Raw genomic sequence first — 25,304 nt, 5'->3', positions numbered from 1 at the left:
AAATAAATGAAACAAAAAAAATGTACTGAGTGCATGAAACGACTAAAAATGTGTCTAAAGAGCAGCTCACATTCTTTGCATCCTTGTTCTTACATTGCTGAAATATGCAAAATATGTGAACGCAACAATTAGCTTTCTGTGTGATGAAGTTGTGGTGACAAGCCAAGGACAAATACTGCAATTGAAACAGTAAAAACATCTCCCTCTTCAGCTGTGGTCTAGTTAAAGTAAACAGCTTAAGCTTGTACTTACTGTGCTCACATTCATGATGCAGTTGTACGATTCAGATCCAGCCCAGAATTCAGTTCGGATGAATTCCGTTTGGACAAGCAATCAGGAAACGCCGTCAGTCTCAGCGTCTATAAAAAAAAGCCCTACATAGATATGAAAAGATGGTGATTGTGAAAGAACAGTCCTGAGCTATTGTGCATTACATTATAGAGGTATAATGGATGATAAAAATATAATATCCCAAAAAGGAAAAATGCAGACAGAAAGTGCATGTTTGAATAGGTAGATGTGTCAACGTACCTATTGTCAGAGTGACAGCCAGGATTTATCGTCTCACTGAATCAAATTCACTTTTGCAGGGCTGTTGTTTCATGCTAATCGTAGGGAGAGGAGAGGGATTGCTTGATGTCTGCATATATTAGAACTGCATGAACTGTCATCTAAAGGCCTCTGTGAAAACAAAATCCTCAGATAAGGACAATCGGCGGCATTAGTAATTCACCTGAGTTCGTTTTTTTGTGAGATTCAATTCGAATGCGTTTATTTACATCAACATTTGAGCCGTCATCCCATATCTACCCCAAATATATACAAATAAATAGCGAATTACATAACATTAAAAAATAATTTTTAATATTTCACAGCGCAATTTGGTTGGCATCAACCAAAGTTTTAGTACATCATGTAAATGCGAAACTCTTGTCTAATGTAAACACTATTAATACAATCACTTTAGCATTTCACAAAAACAGATCCACAAATGTTCATGTTCATTAGTACTGTATGTTACATTGTTCATGGCCTGCAGTGTGAAAGTCGGTCTTAAAAAGCATTCATGCTCATGTAAATACTAATGACTTAAAAACTCAGAAATAAGCTGGCTGATCAGCACTAGTGGCTGTTTTTGTAACACTCTCACAAAGACAAACCAATGTGCGAATGTGTGAAATAAGATCCCTGAAGAAAAACTGGACTGTTTGACTTGGTTGACATTGTGTAACTAAATAATAGGCACCAGTTGACTGTTTGGTGTTCTGACTCGCAGTCTTCCTCCTCTGTTATGAAATGTGTTTCAGTAGCTGCATGCTGTTCAGCCAATAATTCTCAAATAAATTATAGGCTACATAAAGATTACAACATATCCTAATCTGTGGTAAAGCAATATTGAATCGACGGGATTATTACAGCTTCAGCTTGCTGGCAAATTCAGATTGGTCTGAATCACACTCAGATATTTTCTGATTGGCTGATATTTTGTCACGCAGGGCAAAACTCGATCTTGGAGGCCCGGTGCAGTGTTGCCAGATTGACCGGTTTTGCATTTAAGTGTGCGGGTAAAAAAGGCATGGGCGGGTTAACACCATTTGGGCGGTTTTGAAACGTAAAATTTATATGCAACTTGTTTAAGAGAACATAACTGTGTACTCCTACTACTATTCAGTTAGTAGTGACCAGTGCATAGCACAAACCGCGTGGGCTCACCCGCAAGAGGAGGTGAGGGAAAGTTGTAACAAAATCTGACTGCCCGAACAAATCAGACTCCCACATGCATATCATGCAGCGCCTGTGGTTAAACTCAGCAGTTTATCATAACACTTATGGATAATTTTTTTTTCCGCAATTGACAGAAAGAACAAACATACAAGTGATTGACAAGCAGCACCTAATTATGTTCAACAGAATTTAAAATGCCAAATGGGATGAATTTATACCCATTTCGAAAGTAAAACATACACTAATAGGTCGTGCAATCTACACAATAAGGGCAGTGTATGGGTGAGAGGGGGGGGTGAGAGGGGGGGGGGGGCAGTGTTTCAATGTTATCTGGTTATGTTGTAGTTGCTGTATGGTTACAAATTATGACAGTTAAGGTAACTAGCCTAATTTCAATTTAAATAAATGAAGGTTTTATATTAATTAAATATTTTGGGAGGTTTTTGTGCTTTGGACAGCTTTTGGGCTGGAAAAAGTCTATATCTGGCAACACTGGCCCTCCAGGACGAGTTTGACCACCCCTTCTCTGGAGGATAAATAGATTTTTTTGCCATTATCATGTTGTACACTGGTTTATAATGATGAGCATATAGATAAAGTCAGAAAAGGCATTTCAAAATGTCTAAAAGCAGAAATGTAAATTTAACGTATTTCAAACGTTTCACACAGTGCAAAAATAAATGTTATAGTCACTTATAGTCCACCCCCCCAAAAAACAAAATTGGGGGAAATTACGTATTTAAAGTTGTTGGTTGCATATCCGTATATGAAAACAAAACACTTCAAGTTTATTGTAAAACAAAATTCATATACAGAAATATTTAGGTATTGTAAGAGAGGAACTTGATTACATTACTCACACTTCATAAAAGTGGGCGGAGTTAAAGATTTACTTCTTTAGCATACTTTGTTTGCTGCAAACCTGATTGATGGGAGTCTATATGAAGCATCATGGGTTGTGCAGTTTTTCTGCCCATATTCTGCAAGCAAATATTAATTCATTCATTTTCCTTTGGCTTAGTCCCTTTATACATCAGGGGGCACCACAGCGGAATGAACCACCAACTTTTCCAGCATATGTTTTACGCAGCGAATGCTCTTCCAACTGCAACCCACCACTGGGAAACACCCATACACACTAATTCTCACACACACACACACACACACACACACACACACACACACACACACATACATACACACACTCATACACTACGGCCAATTTAGTTTATTCAATTCACCTATAGTGCAAGTTTTTGGTCTGTGGGGAAAACCGGAACACTCGGAAGAAACCCAGGTGAACAAGGAGAGAACATGCAAACTCCACACTGACATGCCCAGCCGGGACTAGAACCAGTAACCTTCTTTCTGTGAGGCAACAGTGCTGACCACTGAGCCGCCAATGCTTTCAAACATTATTGTTTTTAAAATAAGTTGCATTAATATTAACAAAATAAATCAATTTCCTAATATAAAAAATGGATTGTGTTTTTATTCCTGACCAATATACTCTAGTTCTATGAGAAGACACTACATGTAAACAGTACCTTTCTTATACCCTTTGCAAATGTCAATTTGAATTAGTGATAGGTTAGTAGATTTTAACTAAGTCAACTAATTCATATAAATGTTTCAGTGTTTTTCCCATGTCTCACAGACTTGTATCCCAGCAAGCAATTTTTTTTTTTATTTTAAAAGATGACTAATAGATGTCTAATAGACGTCAAAACGTAGTTATCTTGGCTAAAACAAGGCTAGATTCTGGCTGTCAGTGAAAATCTAATAGATATCCTAGAATAGGCCAAAACTAGACTAATCATCAAATAAACAGAAGTGAATGACTACACATATAAAGTCTGTTCAATCTGTCTGTATGATGACTAGTCTAGTTTTGAGCTATTCTTAGATGTTTTATTAGATTATTAATAAAATCCCAAGTTTAGCCTTGTTTTAGCCAATCTGTATATGTTAAGATGTCTATTCATTCATTCATTCATTTTCTTGTCGGCTTAGTCCCTTTATTAATCTGAGGTCGCCACAGCGGAATGAACCGCCAACTTATCCAGCACGTTTTTTTTTTTTTTTATGCAGCGGATGCCCTTCCAGCCACAACCCATCTCTGGAAAACATCCACACACACACACACTCATACACTACGGACAATTTAGCCTTCCCAATTCACCTGTGCCACATGTCTTTGGACTGTGGGGGAAACCGGAGCAGGGAGAACATGCAAACTCCACACAGAAACGCCATCTGAGCCGAGGTTCGAACCAGCAACCCAGCGACCTACTTGCTGTGAGGCGACAGCACTACTTACTGCGCCACTACGTTGCCCTAGATGTCTATTAGATGTCTATTAAATATAACGGCTCAGCAATATAATAGGCTTTTCTTAGATGTCTATTAGATTTTCACTGACAGCCCAAGTTTAGCCTTGTTTTAGCCAAGCTGTCTATGTTTAGATCTCTATTAAATATAAAGTCTGTTTGATGACTAATCTAGTTTTGGGCTATTTTTATATGTCTCTTAGATTTTTACTCACAGCCCAAGTTTAACCTTGTTTTAGCCAAGCTGTCTATATTAGATGTCTATTAGATGCATATTAAATATAATGTCTGTCTAATCTGTCTGTTTGACGACTAGTCTAGACTAGCCTTGTTTTAGCCAAGCTGTCTACATTTAGGTGTCTATTAGACATCTATTAAACACAAAAGTGTTTGCTGGGATATTTCTTGTTTTTACATAGTGAATGGTTAAAATCATCTTTTAGCTTTTAATGAGCTGAGAATATTCCATTAACAAAAATAAATAAAGGACACCATTGCAGTTCAACTGCAATATCTTATGAATAATCCTCAATTCGCATCCCAAATTGAAGTGGGATCCCCACAGAAGCCCACAGTACTAATTAAACCTGGCATTCTCATTTCCTGCCGTCAACGTCGGTTAAACTGAGTCATTTAGTTGTAGGGTGAACAAGCATATACCTTCCATGTCAATAGAAATGGGCAAGCAATCCCATAAATTGTATGAGTCATCTTCTTTTTTAAAGCAACTTTGTGTTTCGATTTTCTTTCAGGGAATTGGAGAATGTAGGACGTTTTGTTTTTTTCACGTTGAGGTTGTGACATCATACACCCTAATGTGCTAGCTGTAATTCTGCAGATTAATTACCCTATGTCTATTTATACGGTGTGCATTGGATGTTTCTTTTACACAGGAGAATATTGATTTGCAATGTAATTACATTCAACTGGTATGGTGGTGATTACAAAGCTTTACAGAAGAAAACAGCTTACAGTAGAAAGCACGTTTGCATTACAAGTACAATGTATTTTTTCCCACTTCTATGTTGTTCACTTTAATGTTGTGATATCTGCTCAAGCCAATCCACCACTAGGGTTGTGTTTTCAAAAAGTGAACCCTCCATCAGGTACAGTCAAATTCCTTGTGCTGTATACTCTAGGTGAAACATTCATATATTTTAAGCATCGAGCTGACAGAACGTCCCTCAAGGTTTAATGAAGCAATAATACAGATCTTTGTGTGGAAACATTCATACCGTAGGGGTTGAAACATCTTCGTCTTTGTTAGTCTGGTGGAGTGCCGTCACACTATTCCTCTGTGCAAATTACTTTCAGATGAAAGGAGAGGCAATTTGCTGTTAACACCTTCCAGAGCCATTTGAGTGCACGGCCTGGAGTGTACGTCCACGCGAGATGATGGCTGCTTCAGAATTACAGAGCCGATGTAAGGCTGAAGATCTAAAGTGCATAAATTTGTTGCACGGTAACACCGAAAGCTTCTTTCGTGATGAATAAAACTATGTACAGGCATCTTTACATCCAGAAATATTGTTTCAAATGATCTTGCACAAAGAAGACTATATTCTTTCCAATTAATCACACCAGAGATTATGAAGAAGCGTTAATGAAGATGATGAGAAGATCCTTCAAACACGTAGAATATAGACAGGTCAAATTGTCGAGAAGTTGAAATTTAATTCAACAAATTGGATGGACCTGGAGACCGTGAGCGTACAGCAGAACGAAGCATTTCAGTGTATCCAAACTCCATTCCCCAGTTGAGCGTAAGCCAGCACAGATGGTAGTCACACCGAGATGACAAGCAGATTGAGCATGGCGAGCTGAGCCATGAAGAAATCGGTGACGGTATGAAGCGCCTTCATTTTGGAGACCACATAAATCATAATTGAGTTCCCCTCTGAATCCTCCACAGCTTTGAGCTCATATTGACCTACACCATGTGAACAGAAAGAAACACAGTTTAGATAGATAGATAGATAGATAGATAGATAGATAGATAGATAGATAGATAGATAGATAGATAGATAGATAGATAGATAGATAGATAGATAGATAGATAGATAGATAGATAGATAGATAGATAGATAGATAGATAGATAGATAGAGAGAAAGACAGAGACAGACAGACAGACAGACAGACAGACAGACAGATAGATAGATAGATAGATAGATAGATAGATAGATAGATAGATAGATAGATAGATAGATAGATAGATAGATAGATAGATAGATAGATAGATAGATAGATAGATAGATAGATAGATAGATAGATAGAAAGACAGAGACAGACAGACAGACAGACAGACAGACAGACAGGCAGACAGACAGATGGATAGATAGATAGATAGATAGATAGATAGATAGATAGATAGATAGATAGATAGATAGATAGATAGATAGATAGATAGATAGATAGATAGATAGAAAGACAGAGACAGACAGACAGACAGACAGACAGGCAGACAGACAGATGGATAGATAGATAGATAGATAGATAGATAGATAGATAGATAGATAGATAGATAGATAGATAGATAGATAGATAGATAGATAGATAGATAGATAGATAGATAGATAGATAGATAGATAGATAGATAGATAGATAGATAGATAGAAAGACAGAGACAGACAGACAGACAGACAGACAGACAGATAGATAGATAGATAGATAGATAGATAGATAGATAGATAGATAGATAGATAGATAGATAGATAGATAGATAGATAGATAGATAGAAAGACAGAGACAGACAGACAGACAGACAGACAGGCAGACAGACAGATGGATAGATAGATAGATAGATAGATAGATAGATAGATAGATAGATAGATAGATAGATAGATAGATAGATAGATAGATAGATAGATAGATAGATAGATAGATAGAAAGACAGAGACAGACAGACAGACAGACAGGCAGGCAGACAGACAGACAGACAGACAGGCAGGCAGGCAGGCAGGCAGGCAGGCAGGCAGGCAGGCAGATAGATAGATAGATAGATAGATAGATAGATAGATAGATAGATAGATAGATAGATAGATAGATAGATAGATAGATAGATAGATAGATAGATAGATAGATAGATAGATAGATAGATAGATAGATAGATAGATAGATAGATAGATAGATAGATAGATAGACAGATAAATAGATTTATAGATAGATAGATAGATAGATAGATAGATAGATAGATAGATAGATAGATAGATAGATAGATAGATAGATAGATAGATAGATAGTCACCTCAGACATCTGTTGCATTCAGATGTGTTGTCACCATATCTTGTGCTTCCAGAGCCTTTTTGGGTTTGCTGCGAACAGTGGCGGCAGGCTGCCCCTCGGTGTGCAATGAATCAAGTCGTTCCTTGCAGCGGAAGACTGCAACAAAAGCGCTGCGGTAGTTCCGGTTCATCCAACCATACAGCAATGGGTTGGCAAACGTCGAGCACATCGCCACAATGTGGAAAACAGTGTAAAGAAGCCTGAAGTCCTTCATGTCCAGCACACTGTGGTCAATGTCAATGGCGAGCTGGAAGGCATGGAAAGGCAACCAGCTGACAGCAAACACAACAACCTGCAACAGACAAGGGTTATATAAACAATTGAAGTCAGAATTATCAGGCCTCCTAAATTATAAGCCCTTACTGTAAATTTTTCCCCAATTTCTGTTTAACAGGAAGATTTTTTCACACATTTCTAAACATAATAGTTTTAATAACTCATTTTTAATAATTGATTTCTCTTATCTTTGTCATGATGGCAGTACATAATATTATACTAGATATTTTACAAGATATCAGTATTCAGCTTAAAGTGACATTTAAAGGCTTAATTAGGTTAATTAGAGTAATTAGGAAAATCAATGTACAATCATGGTTTATTCTGGAGACCAGAGAAGCCCAAAGTAGGGCCCTTGGGCCAAAGATGGCCCATTGTAACCTTTGATTTTGCCCACTTTCCCATCTGAGTGAGAATGATGAAGAGGGCTGGGGCGAATGCCTTTTTTAGAGAGAGATTGTCGATTCTAATTTGACGAAACCGTTTTTTGTTTGTTTATTTTATTGCTGAGCTACAAAAGCAAGTTTTGATTAAATGTTATGTATGAATGATGTTGATAAAGGACTACGCAGAAGACATCGGCGAACACATCAAGGCGAAAACTAGTGTTTTTCATTCATTAATTCATTTTCTTTTTTGCTCAGTCCCTTTATTAATCTGGGGTCACCACAGTGGTATGAACCGCCCATTTCCAGCACATATTTTACGCAGCAGATGCCTTTCCAGCTGAAACCCATCTCTAGGAAACATCCATACACACTCATTCACACTCATACACTATGGACAATTTAGGCTACCTAATGTCTTTGGACTGTGGGGAAAACCGGAGCACCTAGAGGAATCCCACGCGAATGCAGGGAGAACATGCAAACTCCACACAGAAACGCCAACTGACCCAGCCGAGGCTTGAACCACCAACCTTTCTCGCTGTAAATCAACAGCACTACCTACTGCGCCACCGCGTCACCAAACAGGTGTTTTTTTTTTATAATTACTTTCAAGGGTTTTTCACCTTTATTTGGAAAGGACAGTAGAGGTTGCAGACAGGAAACTATTGGTAGCAGAGAGAGAGAAAGGGTTGGCAAAGGACCTTGAGCCAGGAATGGAACCAGGGTCGCCATGAGCACCATGGTGCTATATGCACTTAACCACTAGGCTATTGGCGCTGATTAAAAACTGTATTATAAATGAGACTTTTTGTGTGTTTTTTTACTGTAATAAGTTCATTATAAAATGTCAAATATATATATATATATATATATATATATATATATATATATATATATATATATATATATATATATATATATATATATATATATATATATATATATATATATGTTGTGTTATTGTAAAGCAATGTTTTTAAGTTATTTTAAAATATTATTAAATAAATTAGGACTTTTTATAGAAAAAAGTTTGGCCACCTCTGCTGTAGACTATCGAAAAACAACATTTTGTAAGATGGCCAATAATATTGTTATTTTACTCTAGTCAAAAAAAAAAAAGACTTTCTCCAGAAGAAAAAACTTTTTCGAAAATACTGTAAAATATTCCTTGCTCTGTTAAACATCATTTGGAAAATATTTGAAAAAGAAAGGAAAATCCCAGAAGGGATAATCATTTTGACTGAACATAAGTGCTGGTCAATCTACAATAAAAGGCTGTACACACTGGTATAATTCTCTATTTATGTAATATAGCCATAACCTTGTTCAAAATAACCATGGAAAAAAATAGCTCTAAAATATTTGGGTTACAGAAGACTGCTTATAATGTGGAAATGCTCCTGGGAAAGATGCATGCTGTTCTAGCAGTCCTGGCTCTAAAGAAAAAAAAAGGGTAAAGTACACACAAGCTAAAAATGTGCTTGTGTGAAGATCTGAACTCATCTACTGTAATACAGGGCTGCATCCACTTAAGCATAAACTGTGAGTGTGTGTATACACTGATCACACCAAAACATTATGACAATTCACAGGTGCAGCAAATACAATGAATCATCTTCTAACAAGGCCACATTTTTAAACTTCAATGTCATGCCATGTGTTTGTTGTGTTCCATGTATTTTCTGTTATTGTCATGTGAATCCTTTGTTCAGTTTTCCTGTCATTCATATCTATCTATCTATCTATCTATCTATCTATCTATCTATCTATCTATCTATCTATCTATCTATCTATCTATCTATCTATCTATCTATCTATCTATCTATCTATCTATCTATCTATCTATCTATCTATCTATCTATCTATCTATCTATCTATCTATCTAAATATCTATTTGTCTGTCTGTCTGTCTGTCTGTATGTATGTCTTCATCCATCCATCTATCCATCCATCCATCCATCCATCCATCCATCCATCCACCCACCAACCCACCTACCCACCTACTATCTGACTAACTATCTAACTTCTATCTGTCTTAGAGTGACAAATATAGTTAAAATAAATTACCATATTATAGTAAATTACTTGAATTAATCTGTTGTGGTACTTCTGTAGTTGCTAAGGTAACACAAAATCTATAGTAATATAAAGCACATAACCCAATACTGTCCAGTAGTTTCCAACTATAGGGTATTTTACACTACAATACACTAATACAGTTTATTGTAGTAAAAACGCAAGTATATTACAGTATTTATTACAATGTATCAGGTTAGTTAATACTACAGTATGCTGTATCATTCATTAACAAAATCTAGTAAAAACTATAATGTATACAGTTAATACATTTTACTATAGTGTGGTTCAAAAACATCATAGTATTTAAGATAAATTAGTATATTATTATTTTTTATGTGGGCAACAAACAGATGGCGATGTAACCCTTAACATAAAGCCATTTAAGGTAATCAGAAGCCTTCAAAAGAGATCCACGATTTGATGTAAAAAAAAAGAATGAGTAAAAAATCTCTCAAAATGGGGACCAAAGTTTTTGAAAATCTTCAACCTGGCAGGAGTTCACAAAAGTGTAGTTTTTTTGACTGCGTTTACATGTGGATGAATAGCCCAATCGCATATAAAGTTATATACGGTAATTTTGAAAATACCTATCTTTATATGGACAAGACCAACGTCTTATGGCTTGCTCATGGTCAGATATATAGCTTTTAGCGATAGTTCTACCGAAAGACCTAATGTCACAATACTTCCAACCAATAGCCAAGAGACACAAGGACTATATAAGCTGTCTGTTCATTTCATTCATTTAGTAGCAGATACTGACATAGACATTCAACTATCTTCCCCACCACCGTCAGGTTGGCTCTGTCCAGGGGGGTAGGCTTCCCTCCAGTAATCGTCCTCGGCAGTCATATAGCTGGATATAAAAGCTTTTGATTCAAGCTATGTATGGGGCCTTCGCCAAAGAAATCCTACTTTTTGTTAAATTTTACTTTTGTCAAATAATACTCATTAAATAAATGTAATTCAATATCATATTTATCTCCCTGGTCTTTTAGGTAGAAGTGGTGAGAATTTACCAACAGTCATCCAAAGAGAGACAAACCAGAAACCAATAACAGGGTCTTGGGCCCTCAAGTTTCTTCAAAACACAAGAGAAATGGAGGCGATCACATCTGGTCAGAGCATTCACACTCTGCTGCCTTTGGGCTGCTCATGTGCAATCCAATTAAATACTCTATGATGACCCTTGTCGACTGCAGGAAGCTCCTAGAGTGGAAACGTTAGTGTTGCAACTGGATCTTGAAGCTGTGGATGAAGGTCACTTAGTCTCATGAGCACTTTTACATGTCTTTTTACCATTTACCCTGGGGACGTGATGCCACCAGGGATGCCACATAGGGATGACGATAAGCTGGCGTAGGGTGTGGGATGCTCTGAAAAATGTTCTTCTGGGAAATCTTGGCTCTGGCTATTCATTTAGACATAAGTTTGTCATGTGCTACTGTACCTATCTAAGCATAGCCTTCATGACAATGGTGTTCCCTAGTGAATGTGGCCTCCTTTAGCAGGATAATGCAAACTGCACACATTGTTCGGGTTTGAAGGGTATGATGAAGGTGCTGCCCTGACCTCACTATTCCCTAGATCTCAATCCAATTAATCTTCAGTGGGATATTCTGGACCAGCAAGTTTGATCCACATCAGCTCCACCTCGCATCCCACCAGAGTTGAAGGATCTGATGTTAACAACATGGGTCTAGATACCACAGGACACCTTCAGGAGCATTGAAGTGTCCAAGATTTTTTGGGCTAGGAGCATATTATTGAGCAGGTAATCATAATGTTTTGGTTCATCTGTGTTTAACATACAGTATTCATTTATCTGCATTGTATCTACTGCATACAAGCCATTACTAAGCCATTTTCAAAACACATTTTGGTTGCTCCTTGTCATTACATTATAAAACACTGGGTAATTTGAGATTCTTATTGTGCTGATGATCAGGGTCGGCCCTGTACACTTGGGGGCCCAGAGCAGAATCATTTTAGGGCCTTTACCTTGCTCTAAATGGTGGAGTATTGCCATTGAAAATCAGCCCACAATGTTTTCATTGCTTATTAAATACAATCAATGAAACAGAAAAGTAAAGCCTGATTTCTTCAACTTAATAACTCTCTGAATGACTTGGACATTTTAAAACAGCACTGTTTTTTGTCAACTAGTAGCTTTAAAAATTAAGAATTAAACTATCTTTAATAAAGGGACTAGTGATTTCTTCCTTGCATCCTTCTGGAGTGCTTAAAACATATTTTATTAATTTGGCAAATAGATTGAAGATACTTTAAAAGATTCCAGCTTGAGGTTTTTTTTTTTTTTTTTTTTTTAATAATCTCCAAAATAAGAACCCTGCAATGAAAGACAGTGAGCAATATTTAGCCAAAAGTGAAAAGGCACTACTTAGTGATAAAATATACATTCTGAACTCATTAAAAACTCAACAACAAAACAATTAACACTAATGCAAAGATTGATTCATAAATAATAAAACCAATAAGCATATAATATAAAGTAAATATGAAAAGATTAAAAACATAGAAAAAAGGAAGCAACAAATACTGGGTTAATATTAATACCCAAACACATAACTTATTATTACCTTCAGTCTCCTTCCCTGTTCCTTACATTTGAGATGCATGGTCCAGAGCTTATATTAAACTATGATTGATTTGATTAGGACATAACTTTTATAAACATGTCTCAGAAAAAAAAAATATGTTAGTGTGCAAAATATGTTAGTAAAAGATGCCTCAGTATTGCATTTTAGATAAAAAAAACAGGTTTGCAAAACCAGGAAAAAATTAAAAAGATGATGTTTATTAATCTGTAGTTGCCTATTTTCAATAAATGTGCTAGTAGATTATGTCTTTAACATCTGAAGAATAACATTAGTTTCATTTCATTCATTCATTCATTCATTTTCGCGGTCCAATTTCCAAAATAAATCAGTTATATAATGGCAGGCAATAAAGCAAAGACCATGGTTGTGTCCGTGCACAGGTTCGCAATCTTGTGACTACTGGCTGGTCTTGCAGGTTACACAGTGAAAACACAGAACGCATATGAGAAATGAGTTGCTGTGAGCTTTCTGTTGATCATATGACTTTTACACGAAAACAATTTCGACTTTAATAAAGTTTTTTTTTTCTTTTCAGTGAAAATGTATTAAAACAATTTATTACTAAAGCACAGCCAATGAAGATAATTTGTAAATAAAAAAATATTTTTTTTTTAATAAAAAAAATAATAATTATTTCAGCAAGGAAGGGGCTCAAACCCTAGTGGGTTGTGGGGGCCCCCCTAGTGGCGGCGGGGCTCTAAGCAGCCACTTAGTTCGCTTAGAGCAGGGGTGAATTTAGCTCTGGAAAGTTAAGCTCCAACCCTAATCAAACACACCTGAAACAGCTAATCAAGCTCTTACTAGACATACTAGAAACTTCCAGGCATGTGTGCTGAAGCAATTTGGAGCTAAAGTCAGCAGGACACCGGCCCTCCAGGACCGAGTTTAAACACCCCTGGCTTATAGGGAGGGATGGCTATGCTAATGATACACAGTCAACATTTGAAGTGGATCAAAACCTTTCATCATTCCTAAAATATTCACTCATTCTTGTCTTGAGACAATTTTGAAAAACTGTTTTGATCCACTTACAGTATATTTTGACTACTCTATATTACTTTAAGTGCAGATAAAAATGATCTACTATAATAGAATGTGTTAAAGAGCCCCTAATATGGGTTTCTGAAAATGACTTTCCATGCAGTGCATAACTCAGCTCTAAGTGAAGTGAAATATCCAGCTAAGACTTAAATCTGAAAGTGCACCATGTTATCGATTGATCTATAAAAGAGTCGACTCAGAGTGGTTCAAATGAAACATCGGGGTAACAAATTTTTAGCTGTGTTAGCATGACATTGATATGGAACTTAAGCGCCACCTATTTGTTGCATGCACAGACACAGGAAAATTGAAACCCGCGAAGACACTGTGCTTCAGGGAAAGTGTTATTTTCCCTGTCCAAAGGTGAGGCTGTGAAATGTCAGTGGTTGAAATTTATTTTTGCAAAAATATCTCAGCATTATAGCCCCAACCTTGTGCTGTGTTCCTGACATTTTTTTGACAAGTGCTTCAGCAATCTACATGCTTGCAACGGGGCATTCTTCGACCGTTTGCTAAAGGAAGGATCAGAAAAGACTATTGATGTATAGGACTTTGTCAGCGCTTGACAGGAACTTTATCAGTACACAGTTCATGGATTAGTTCCGACCTCCATTTCACAAGTGTAAATAACTTTACACGATTAAAATGGTTGTGTCCTTGTTTTCTCTAGCTTGCACATTATGTATTTAATTGTGGTTTGTTGCTTGTAACCACACTAAGTGGTTTGTACTGCATCTGGTTAACTCTATATTTGCATATCATGTCTAGAACCACCATAAAAATGTGACGTGTGCTACTTTTTAAATTTTTACTATTTAAATGCGTGTGTGAGTTCGCTATCCTCTGCCGTTTGTCATAGCTATGGCCACCGTCAGCTGTTCCTACACACGTGTGGCCATCAAGTATCAAAAAAGTTCAGCTTTTGCCGCTGTGTGGATTAATACTGAATGTGTGTCATGGTTAAGAATAAAGCATATGCTGGTGTTAAACTGCACTGCTTTAATGCACTCCTGCATTGGGCTCACACATACACTCTGCACTCTGACCACTTCAAAATTGTTGACAAGCCGTGGTGTGCATTTCTCTCTGTCCCACGCTGAATGCAGTCGATCAATCGCAACAGACTAGGTCTTCGGACCAATCAGCACAGATTATCATTGCGCTAAGGATGAGTTTGGGAACAAAATCACTGAACGAATCCTATGAAAGTTGTTGGGATAGTTACGTAAAAATAAACGCATATTATAAAACAATGAAAGTGTTTTTTGACTTATCATATCAGCTTGTTGTTGGAGACCCCCAAAACCAACATATTGCCTTTTATAAAGCATAATAGGGGCTCTTTAAATATGTTTCAAATTAAATAACCGGTAATGTTCTTTTTGACCATGACAGATACCAAAAACCAAACCTGTACACAAAAAGTTTTAGAATACAAGTTGGATCTAGACAAATATAATTGCTTCATTCTCAGCAGTCAAACACATGGGTGTTATATTGTATTATACAGAAACTTGGCTTTCCTCTGCCCTACAAACATCACCATGTTGTCTGTACACAGTGTAGTCGATGTGCTAGTTGATGAAATCATGACATCCAGACTGAAAATCTGCAGAAATACTATGATATAATAGATGGGAACTGTACACACCATGGTTACCAGCATCTTGGTGGTCTTGCGGCGACGATGGTGCCTGTCATTGCGACCAACCGGGCTGACATGATTGCGGAGTTTACTCCAGATACGGATGTAGGCAAAGGAGATGATTGCCAGAGGCAACACATATTGCAGCAACAGCGTGGAGATTCTGAGAAAGAAAACACAGGCATCACTGACATAAGTGCAGCTGAAGAGTGTCATTACACTGTTGTTAAGATGCTTTCATAAAACATAATCTTGCTCCAAAATTAAATAAGCTATGACTCATTATAGCTGTAATTTATATGTTCCTGAACAAACAAGGCTTTCAAAGAAAAAATAAGGTAAAATTATGAGTTGTTACCACATAAGTATTTAAGTAATTCACTATAATCAAACTCTTTATGTCTGTACGATCATGTTCTCTGGATGATGAACTTATTAAATAAATATTAGTGTTGTAATCTTCATATATTTAATGCTGAAATCATATTATATATTTACACTCCAAACAATTCTGGGTTGTTTTAACCCAAATTTGGGTAAACTGTGGACAATCTTAAAGGGATAATTCCCCCAAAAATGAAAATTGGCCATCATTTACTCATTCTCTGCATTCTTTATTTTGGAGAATGTTGGATACCTGTAACCATTGACTTCCATAGCATTTGGTTTCCAACATTCTTCAAAATATCTTTTTTATTGGTTTAACAGAGGAAAAAAATTCTAAGTATTTTGTAACAAGTCAAGGTTTAGTCAATTCTGGCAGAATTTTCAGTTTTGGGTGAACCATCCCTTTAACCATTGGGTTAAAATGTCATTTAATAAATTAACCCAACGACTATGTTAGTCTATATTTCTATTCCTGCCTTGTTTCAAACCACTTTCTTTATTTTGAAGAATGTTTGATACCTGTAACCATTGACTTCCAAAGTATTTGACTTCCATCAGTATTCAAATATCTTTTTTGTGGGTTCAACAGAAAAAAAAATAGTTTTGAACAAGTCAAGGTTGAGTAAATAATGGCAGAATTTCCATTTTTGGAAAAAACATCCCTTAAAACATTGGGTTAAATGTAATTTAATAAATTAAAAGATTGTGTTAGTCCATATGTAACTAATTTTGACCAATACCTGTCACCATTGGCTTTCATTGCATTTGGTTTCCAACATTCTTTAAAATATTTTTTTGTTGTTGTTGTTATTGGTTTAACAGAAAAAAAAAAACTCAAAATGGTTTGGAACAAGTCAAGGTTGAGTAAATAATGTCAGAATTTTCATTTTTGGGTTAATCGTCCCTTTACCTACTGGGTTAAAATTTAATTTAATAAATGAACCCAAAGACTAGTCCATATTTACCTATTCTTGATTTTTTTCAAACCACATTCTATATTTTGAAGAATGTTGGAAACCTGTAACCATTGACTACCAACATATTTAGATTCCAACATTCTTCAAAATATCTTTTTTTAAATGTTCAACAGAAAAAATTAAATCAGTGGTTTGGAACAAGGTTTAGTAAATAATGGCAGAATTTTCTTTTTTGGATGAATCATACCTTTACAATTGGGTTAAAATGTCACCTAATAAGATGACCCAAAGATTATGTTAGTCTATATTTACCTATTCTTGCCTTGTTCCAAACCAGTTTATTTTGAAGAATGTTGGATACCTGTAACCATTGACTTCCATAGTATTTGATTTCCAACATTCTTCATAATGGCATCCACTGCGTAAAACATGCGCTGGAATAGTTGCTAGTTTATTCAACTGTGGTGACCTCTATAATACTGCCTAAGCTGATGGAATATAAATAAAGGAAATGCACATTCTTCTAAATATCTTTTTTGTGTGTTCAACAGAAGAAAAATCCCAAAGTGGTTTGGAACATGTCAAATAAATAATGGCAGATTTTTTACTTTTGTGTGAACTATCACTTTAACCATTCATACATTGTCTTTTTGGCTTAGTCCCTTTATTAATCTGGGATCGCCACAGCTGAATGAACCACCAACTTATAAAGCATATGTTTCACGCAGTGGATGCCCTTTCAGCTGCAACCCATTACTGGGAACACCCATACACTCTCAGTAACACACATTCACTACATTTAGCTCCCCAATTCACCTATAGCATGCGGGGGAACCAGAGCACCCAGAGAAAACATGCAAACTCCACACAGAAATGACAACTGATCCAGCTGAGGCTTGAACCAGCGACCTTCTTGCTGTGAGGCGACAGCGCTACCCACTGAGCCACCGCATCACCCCCTTTAACCATTGGGTTAAAAATGTTTTTTTAATAAAATAACCCAAAGACTGGGTTTGTCCATATCCACCCTGCATTTTTAGAGTGTATCTACAACATTCCCAGATCTTTTCTTTCAGTGCACTATAGTGAGACAGTGACAAATGAACACATCTTCTACGTGCGTCTCCTTAAAGGCACGAGGAAACTGTAATAATGGCGCTCATTAAAATATGCATGTCTAATACTCACGAGTATAGAGTGCTGTCTGTACTACTGTCAGGCCATTTCTCTCCACAGACCTCGATGGAGTTATCTGGAGAAAGATCTACAATCCCATACTCCCTGAATATGGCCAGGGGGCTCGCCAGGACGGCGCTTACCACCCAGGTGATGGCAATAACCAGAAAGCAGGTGTCCTTTGACATTCGCGTGTCGAGGTGGTAAACGATGCACCTGTGCCGATCCAGCGCAATCACGTTCAGTGTAATTGTGGAGACGTGAACGGCCAGACCTTGAGCGTACGGCAGAGTGAAACAAAGCACTTGTCCAAACTTCCATTCTCTGAGGAGAGTGTAAGCCAGCGTGAACGGGAGACATAACGTGTTGACCAGCAGATCGGCCACGGCTAGGTTCGCAATGAAGAAGTTGGTGACAGTACGGAGGGTCTTAAACTTGTAAACCACATAAATCACCAGAGAGTTCCCCACAACGCCCAGGAGGATGATGGTGGAGTACGCCAAGATCAGAACCACCTGGACGCCCAGCAGCTTGGTGCTGTCCCCCAGCTCCAGCAGAGGGTGGTTCAGGGTCAAGTCAGATGAATCCTCCCCGATGGACAAGTCTTTGCTCCCAGAGGAGCCATTGATTAAGCTGAGCGAATCCATTTATCACATGGCCATGCTATAGTTTGGAGAAATAGCAGGCTGTCCTTAGATTTGACAACCTAAAAACACAAGTTTGAACTGGACATTAGGAATAATACATTATTAGAACTAAATATAGATAGATAGATAGATAGATAGATAGATAGATAGATAGATAGATAGATAGATAGATAGATAGATAGAATACAAATTACAGTAACAACTCAAAAGCTCACTTGCCTATATGATAATAATAATAATAATAATAATAATAATAAAAAAAAATAATAATAATACAATTATTACTGAATATAATAATATGTAAACAAATTAAATAATTTTAATTAGCAAAACTTTGTCATATTATTAACTAAAAAAACTGCATAAAACTTCACTACACATGAGCGCAAATGCATTAAAAATGAGCCTAATTTTAATTTACATGCATATATATACTTGCAAATGACTACCGGAAAGTACGCATCTCCATCCTGAGGTATGAATATTTCATATCCTATCAGAGAAATTGTCGAGATCGTGTTGATTTACTTCCAAGAGGAGCAGAAAGGCGTATGGACTTGTTCTGAGGGAACTGTCAGGTCACTTTTATTAAGGTAAAATTGTAGTCCGCGCTCATTACGCACGACTTGCCTCAGCTCGAGCGCAATCCACAGTCTTTATCTCGGAGACGAATAGGTACACGGCAAAACCATTATCATTCAGAGACATAAACACACACAAACAGGAGTCCGTGGAAACTTCGTGGCTCACTTCCAGTCCACGCACAACGACGGCGCAATGGTCCGTGACGGAGCGCACGAGGCGCACTAAATAAACGAGAAACTGCGGGTCGCACAAACGATCTAAGTTTGTATCATTAAAGCCTATTTCAGATAAATAATGAAATAAATGTGTTCAGACTATTGTTAAATGACTTACCGATGCCCAGGCAGCGCATTCACCTCTCCGTCTCCAATAATACGTCGTGCGCCTCAGGATACATCGCCATCAGTTAAATATAAGTCTTTAGAAATGTTATGTTGACGTAACATTAACAAGTACATTCTCTTCAGATTTTTTTCAATCGATATGTTTTCCTTGAGAGAAGAGTGAGGTGCAGGTTAGGTGTGCTGTGGTGCTCAGCCGTCTCTGAGTCTGAAGCTGCTGAATACATCCATCCACACAAGCCAAACCCACAGGTTCAGAGTTCTCGAGAGGAAAGAGAGGGAGAGAGAGATAGATGAATGACGATGTTTAGGTTCAGTGGAATCATAATTTGAAAATTATGTAAACGATTTGTAATTACATTTAGCCATTATTTGGTAATTGAAATGCGTGCCAAGCAGGTAAAAACAAAAAGAGTAAAAAAAAAAAAAAAAAAAGTAATTTCATCAAATTAAATTATTAATTTATTGCAAAAAAAGCTGGTCAACACACGTTTTTAATATTTTGTAGTTTTTTATGCATTTTTTCCCCTACTGAATTTAGAGTTTCAAGATTGTTTCAATAAATAGATTTTGCTTTAACGGTGCATCCGGAAAGTATTCATAGTGCTTCACTTTTTCCACATATTTTATGTTACAGACTTTTTCCAAAATGGATTAGATTAATTTACTTCCTCAACATTCTACACACAATACTCCATAATGACACTGTGATGATTTTTTTTTTAAATTGTTGCAAATTTATTAAAAATAAAAAACCTGAAAAATCACATGTACATCAGTATTCACAGCCTTTGCACAATACTTTGTTGATGCACCTTTGGCAGCAATTACAGCCTCAAGTCTTTTTGAATATGATGCCACTAAGCTTGGCACACCTGTCTTTGGGAATTTTTGTCCATTCCTCTTTGCAGTACCTCTCAAGCTCTATCAGGTTGGATGGGAAGTGACAGTGTACAGCCATTTTCAGATCTCTTCAGAGATGTTCAATAGGATTTGGATCTGGGCTCTGGCTAGGCCACTCTCTTAAATTTTCCCCTTAAAATTTGTATTTTATATTTTTCTATAACATATAAATTTGTGTGTACTTGGTATGTAGATGCACAAATATAATATTGTAAAGCTTCCTATTAAAAATATGATTTTAAAAGAGGGATTTGTGAGGGGTGTACTTATATATGCTGAGCAATGTATATTTTATAAAAATACTAGTTAAGTGGGCAAAAATAATTGATGAAACATAATGTGCCATTTCCTTTGTCAATTCAGACTGTGAGTGAAAAAAACAAGAATTTACAAAATAATAACAACAATAATAATAATAATAATCATTCATTAATTTATTTTATTTTCAGCTTAGTCCTTTTATTAATCTGGGGTCGCCACAGTGGAATGTACCACCAACTTATCCACAGCGGATGCCCTTCCAGCTGCAACCTATTACTGGGAAACACCCATACTCTTCCATTCACACACATACACTAGGACAATTTAGCTTAGCCAATTTACCTATACCACATGTCTTTGGACTTGTGGGGGAAACCAGAGCACCCGGAGGAAACCCACGTGAACACGGGGAGAACATGCAAACTCCACATAGAAATGCCAACTGACCCAGCTGAGGTTCAAACCAGTGACCTTTTTGCTGTGAGGCGAGAGTGCTACCCACTGTTACCGTGCTGCCATAATAATAATAATAATAATAATAATAAAGGTTACACATTGTTTTATGGTGTACTTTTCATGGTGTAATATGCTACTATTTATGTACTAAGTAATATTAATTAACTACAAGTACTTACAATATAGTTAGGTGCATATAATTACACGTACTTCACTGTGGTCACACTATACTATAAGGTTTTATTAGCTAGTTAATGTATTGACTAACACCTAAAATAAACAATACCAGTACAGCATTTATCAATCAGTTCAACATATAAAATCCAAATACATGCTTGTTAACATGAGTTCATGCACTGTGAGTTAACATATGTTCTCCCTGTGTTTGTGTGGGCTTCCTCCGGGTGCTCCGGTTTCTTCCACAGTCCAAAGACATGCGGTACAGGTGAAATGAATAAGCTAATATAGGCCATAGTGTATGTGTGTGAATGTAAAAGAGTGTTTGGGCGCTGCCTTAAACATGTGCTGGATAAGTTGGCGGTTCATTCCGCTCTGGCGACCCCAGATTATTAAAGAGACTAAGCTGAAAAAAAAAACATATTTACATAAATAACTTTCAGTTTTGTATCTAATGCATAATATGTAACAAAGAGTTATTTATTTAACCAAAATTATTTATTTCAAGTCATTTAACTCAAGTCCAAGTCAAGGCATGACAGTCAAGTTTAAGTCAAGTCGAGTCTTTTTTGGATATTTGTTAAGCAAGTCTCAAGTCTTAAATTTTGCAACTTAAGTCTGACTTGAGTCAAGTCATGTGACTCAAGTCCCCCACCTCGGTTGTAAAGTGTGACTTTTATAGTTATAACTACAGTGACTCAGTGAATATACAAAACAGGAGTAGTAAGGACAAATAAACACACACATACACACACAGTTTCGCATTCTAGGAAATGAGGTTTTCTTTGACAGTGGTCCAACAGGCATATAGATCTTCTCAAACTAATTTAAGTTCACTTGAGGTGATTACAACTTTAGAGATTTTGAAAAATTCAGATATTTCAATTCTAATACTCATTTAATATTCATACACTGTATGTAGGCTGTTCTGCATATTGATTCTCACCTCAGTTCAAATTCATTCACATTCAGGAAGCGAATAAAAATATAAAGGCTGAGTTCACACTATGTTCACAGAGTCATTTATAAACCTGAACCTAAAGATACAAAAGCAAACAAACAAAAAAGAAGAAGGCTTTTTCTTACTATCTTAAAGATAGATCTGCTGCAAGGTGATGTGTTTTTATTGCCTACTGAACCATAAAGAGTAACATCTTGACTATGAAGCGAAAAAAAAATAAAATAAAAGCAGGTATGCCATAGCTCTAAATAATCCTATCCTATCCTGTTTTTAGTTTCTTTAAACATGTTTGGTCTATGTTGCATTCATATTTTCACAGTAAAAAAAATAGTTTTGAAGCAAAAGTTGACTTATTTTGGTGAGAACCAAGGTTCAGATGGCAAAATTCACACTTTCACATTCATTCAAATTAACAGCTCTCAAAAAGCAATTGCACCAGAGTTCATTTTAATCCAACCAGATCTGCCAAGTGTGAACACACCATAAAAATCACGCAAAAAATCATCACTTCTGAATGAAACACTTGCAGATATGACGTTACATCCTGCAGTATTCCCTCATTACTTATTCACACCAATGTCACATTAAAGTTACTTTATTCCATTTATAGTCAATTTCATTTATTTAAAGTCAGTTTATTGCATTGGACACAAAAAATAGATTTTTGCTGCTTGTTTAAATTACTTAATAAAAATGAGTTGAAACAACACAATTCTGAAGTTTTTTTGTTTGTTTTTGGGACAACTTAATTATTTAATGCAACATCGGCTCATTTTGAAAAACGTTGCCCTATATCATTTCTGGTGATCACGAATTATGTAGCCAGAAGTACATATTGCTGCATTCCTTCTTTAAAATGAACGTTACGGTGCGGTAGGATGCGTTTCTTTTCATGCTTTCCAGCTGACCGTTTAACTCCGATGGCTTCTGGTAGATTCCCAAAAACAAAAACTGTAAAAATTTGTATCTCCTGGGACTTATATGGCGCTCCTCAGAAATTTATGTAGGGCTAGGTTTTCAGAATGAGCCTGGGTTGGGTTTATGTTCAATTCACATAAATTTGTAAAAAAAAATTAAGTTAAAGTAATCAATTTGTGTTGAGACAACATGAAGGAATTGTGGGGAACCAACGTGGCATCATGGTAGTTTGTAACTTTTTGATTAAGTGGCTAATTCATATTAATTCGTATAATCTTATTCCTACAATTTAGTACGCTTTGCTCATCCCCCAATGATGGTGGGGTTGAGGGGTGGGGTGCCACGCCTCCTTTTAAACTCATACATTTCCGCACAACTAAACGAATTCTAATTCAACTAAACTGAATTAACCACTAAACTGACAAAATGTAAAATAGTTATGTTTCCTCTTGAGATCAGGCTTGTGGAACCCAGCATTTTTTTACAACACAGGATCATTCTAATAACGTAGCCCTATATAAATTTCTGGAGATCACAAATTATGTAGCCAGATATACACATGGCTGCATTTAATTTTTGAAACAAATGCAACAGGGCGGTATGACGTCTTTCCCTTTCTCGCTTCCCCGCTGACCGATTACCTCCGTATGGACGGCTTTCTCGCTGTTACCAGTATAGCTCAAGATGTACGTCAGTGGACTTGAGACACAGAGAGAAGCTGACTGCGATGACAGTGTTTGAGTCTGGTGAACAACTGTTCCAGGTGAGACAAAAACAAAAGCTAAAAAATTAAATAAATAAGGATGAGAATGTGGTAAAACCTGAAAATGTGGTAAAAATCAGGTGAGGGCTTTTCTTTTTCTGGATTGCTTTTATAAAACTGTCGGTCGGGTTTAGGAAAGGAGAAGGGTGGGTCAGTAGATCGTCAGTCAGTCAGTCAAGTCAGTCAGTCAAACAGTCAGTAAACAGCGGCCTCTGGTGGACTTACGTGAGGATAGAACGTGCGAATGGCACTCACGAGAGAAATTTCAAAAAGCATTCACAGCAGCCTCTGGTGGATTTACAAAAACAAAGATGGCAAAAAAGCACAGTTCCTGGGACATATTTGGCGCTCCCCAGAAATGTATTAAGGGGTACATTTTTAGAATGAGCCTGGGTAGTTTTTAGAGCACACAGACACAGAAATTTAGAGCTTGATCTTTTTTTATGTTTCACAGTAAAACAGACAATCATGTGGGTTTGAAATGACATGAGAGTTAGCAAATTATTTAAACTGACTGTTTTTTCAGAAACCCCATGCAATATGATTATTATGGATGCAAAGGCTATCAATGTTTACATGTTCAAATGTGTCCAAATGGATGTCCACAGCTGGTAAATAAGTGGACGCGAAACTGTGAGGGTGTCATTAAAATGCTTGCGTTAGCTTTTTTTTTTTTTTTTTTTGACTGAGTCCCTCGTGTTTGTTTGTGACTAACAGATGAAGCCCTGAAGTAAGAAACAGTGTTGGCGTGTTTTACGGCTAATAAACTCTGTCCATCACACTGTGCATGTGCTAATTATGCTGAATACAGTTAACTGTTGGTGCATGCTGAAGTATCTTGTCATGAAAAATCACGTTCATTTTCTGCCCAAATGCATTCTTGTAAACTGCCATCACAGCAATAAATCATACCTAATGTTAGTATGCTATACATCCTCAAAAACTAACCAGGGAGATTATGCATTAATTTCATTTTTAAAATATTTCAGCTACGTAATTGTGTTTTTGTGCCTGAAGAAAGTGTGCGCTTCCATGCATACTTGTGTGTGTGTTTTTTAATAAACGTATGCAGCACAGTCACAGTTGGCCGAGGGCATGCTGCTGTGATGTATTTTAGTATATAATGTGTGTGTGTTTGGCCACGTTTCTGTGCTTTGGACTTTTTAATACATTTTTAGCAAGCAGCAGGGTATAAGCCGTCTATGGGAGTTTGACTGTGATATATTATGGCGGTTTAATGATGGAGATTAGACTGGCCTTTTGCGCAGCCTTTCACAAGCCTGAGCTGCTCTCCAATTTTTCTTATCGCTGCAGCATCAAACATGGGATAAAGAAAAAAGTGGAGAAATTGAAAACAATGTTCTGTTCATCTTTAACTTACTACTTGAATCCTTAAAACTACTTGTTAGTCTTTGTGTTTGGC

The 25,304-nt window shown here is 36.7% G+C and overlaps 1 protein-coding gene across 3 annotated transcripts in view; it reads right to left on the bottom strand.

Annotated features, from left to right (window-relative positions):
- Positions 1-842: 842 nt before the first annotated feature.
- Positions 843-25,304, bottom strand: part of npy2rl (neuropeptide Y receptor Y2, like) — an 87,060-nt gene continuing 62,598 nt past the window's right edge. For 2 of the 3 annotated variants that reach the window (XM_087236418.1, XM_087236417.1), the window contains 5 exons: positions 19,435-19,704; positions 17,882-18,575; positions 15,396-15,552; positions 7,300-7,630; positions 843-5,985 (listed from right to left, as the gene is read on the bottom strand). In XM_087236418.1, coding sequence (XP_087092544.1) covers positions 7,301-7,630; positions 15,396-15,552; positions 17,882-18,516 — 1,122 coding nt within the window. In that variant the 5' untranslated portion in view covers positions 18,517-18,575; positions 19,435-19,704 and the 3' untranslated portion in view covers positions 843-5,985; position 7,300. Of the gene's footprint in view, positions 5,986-7,299; positions 7,631-15,395; positions 15,553-17,881; positions 18,576-19,434; positions 19,705-25,304 lie in introns of those variants that run through there. The other variant, NM_001327802.1, reaches the window with a different exon arrangement.

This window comes from Danio rerio, chromosome 1, assembly GCF_052040795.2.
Source record: "Danio rerio strain M-AB ecotype USA chromosome 1, GRCz13ab, whole genome shotgun sequence".
Classification (NCBI taxonomy): Eukaryota; Metazoa; Chordata; class Actinopteri; order Cypriniformes; family Danionidae; genus Danio; species Danio rerio.
This window is presented reverse-complemented; position numbering and strand designations above follow the sequence as displayed.